The sequence below is a fragment of the Aplysia californica genome, unplaced genomic scaffold (assembly GCF_000002075.1).
Source record: "Aplysia californica isolate F4 #8 unplaced genomic scaffold, AplCal3.0 scaffold00880, whole genome shotgun sequence".
Classification (NCBI taxonomy): Eukaryota; Metazoa; Mollusca; class Gastropoda; order Aplysiida; family Aplysiidae; genus Aplysia; species Aplysia californica.
Window position 1 is genome coordinate 273,775 of NW_004798150.1, and position 2,033 is coordinate 275,807.

The 2,033-nt window shown below is 36.2% G+C and overlaps 1 protein-coding gene across 1 annotated transcript in view; it reads right to left on the minus strand.

Moving 5' to 3' along the window:
- Positions 1–17: 17 nt before the first annotated feature.
- Positions 18–2,033, minus strand: part of LOC101850606 (galactose mutarotase) — a gene marked incomplete at its 3' end in the record, with an annotated part of 15,776 nt that continues 13,760 nt past the window's right edge. The window contains 1 exon segment of the mRNA XM_035972866.1: positions 18–189. Within this exon segment, the coding sequence (XP_035828759.1) occupies positions 18–189 (172 nt within the window).

The window sequence follows — 2,033 nt, forward strand, 5'->3', positions numbered from 1 at the left end:
TAAGGTAGCGAACTTACATGGTGAATACTGTCTGGGAAATGCTGAGCTTCAAGAGAAAAGGCACAGAACTGCTTGTACTGAGCCCCCGCCTTGCCAGCTATCTGGGGCATGTATCCTGACGTGTAGAAAGACACGCCCGGTTCCGTGGTGCGGCACTCCAAGTAGCGACCCGTAGGCGCGTGTTCCATTCTGAAGTAAACCACACAGAGGAAATGCTAAAAAGTATCGCCTTGGGTGGGGGGGAGGGGTGCTTTTTCAATCTTCATTTATAATTCATGTATTTTTTTCATAATTTATTTATTTGTTTACTTATTCATTTATATATTCATTTATTCATTTATTTATTCATTTATTTATTCATTTATTTATTCATTCATTCATTCGTTCATTCGTTTATTCGTTCATTCATTTGTTAAGTTTTCCTTAAAAGGGGGGGGGGGGGGGTAATCTAGGACCTCTCTATTCACAGACAACTTAAATGGTCAACAGCAGAAGGTTATAACTCGCTAGATCTGTAACAACTGATTCAACTACACGCAATAGGCCTCTGATAATTATGTGGTTTTCAACACTACGAAGTCATTGAGCAAAATAGGTGGAGAGCCTTGAAAACCCCCCTACACTAAACAGTTCTGGGATTTGAACCAGGATAATCCGAGTCATAGTGGTATCATAGCAAAATTAAATTCCAGAATCTGGATTGCCTAAGTTAATTTGATTTGTCACAGCAAAATGGCTAGGGACTAAAAAGTGGCGTAGCAAATATCTGTTACACTGAGATGAATATGGACGAATGTCTTTGTAAAAAACCTTTCAGACAATGACGCAGGTTGACAAAAAAGGCATATATTTTGTATAACATGCATCAAGCGCTTTATGCTCGCTTCACACATTCAGTCCAATATGTTATCATATATTTCACCATCATATTATGTGAAGCGAGCTGACAAAATGAGTTACTTCTCGGATTCAGGCCTTAATTAAGGGAATAGATACATCACACTTATAGGTGAAGTTTTTACAATATATAGGAAATAGATACATCACACTTATAGGTGAAGTTTTTACAATATATAGGAAATAGATACATCACACTTATAGGTGAAGGTTTTACAATATATAGGAAATAGATACATCACACTTATAGGTGAAGGTTTTACAATATATAGGAAATTGATACATCACACTTATAGGTGAAGGTTTTACAATATATAGGAAATAGATACATCACACTTATAGGTGAAGGTTTTACAATATATAGGAAATAGATACATCACACTTATAGGTGAAGGTTTTACAACTTATAAGTATGGCGTAAAAGGTATGTTATACTTAAAGAATATGGCATCAATAGAAAATCTACAAATTCGACCCTGGTGTCAATTTTTGGCCAATATCTCCATTTGTGGACTTCGAGAAGTTACTCATTTTGTCAGCAAGTTTCACATATGATTGTGATGGTGAAATTGTTATTGAGTGTCCCTGTCTTTTTTCTGGGTAGTTTGGACAATGTTGGTACGATCATGTGACCTTATGCAGTTGTGAGCGCTGTAAAACGTTTACCAAACACAGACAAAGTGAAATGAGAAGTGAAACGTTATTTTAGGAACAAATCATAAAAAGGAAATGGCTACTCCTTTTTTCTTATGCATTTTATTTTCAAATTCATACATAAACTGAAGAATTTCAGCAATCACTATTTAGACTCCAGGAAGATTTTCATTTCCTAAAGTTTCCATATTCAGTTTAAGTTTAACTACATAATATGTGTGTCTCAACACCGTAGAAATAGGCGCTCGTCAATATTTAGGGCATATCGAGCTATTGGAATCAGCCTAAAGATTTTGGCATTTATTTTGCTTCAAGTGGAAAAAAAAAATCCATCAATCTTAAATAGAAGTTGAGATATTTGCAATTGAAGGAGGTGGGGGTGGATGAATGTTGTCAGAGGTAAACATTAGTCACAGCGCCGAAAACTGGCCGAAATCGTGCCTCTTAGTTTCCCAGGCCAGCGACATCTGGAAGTCATTAAA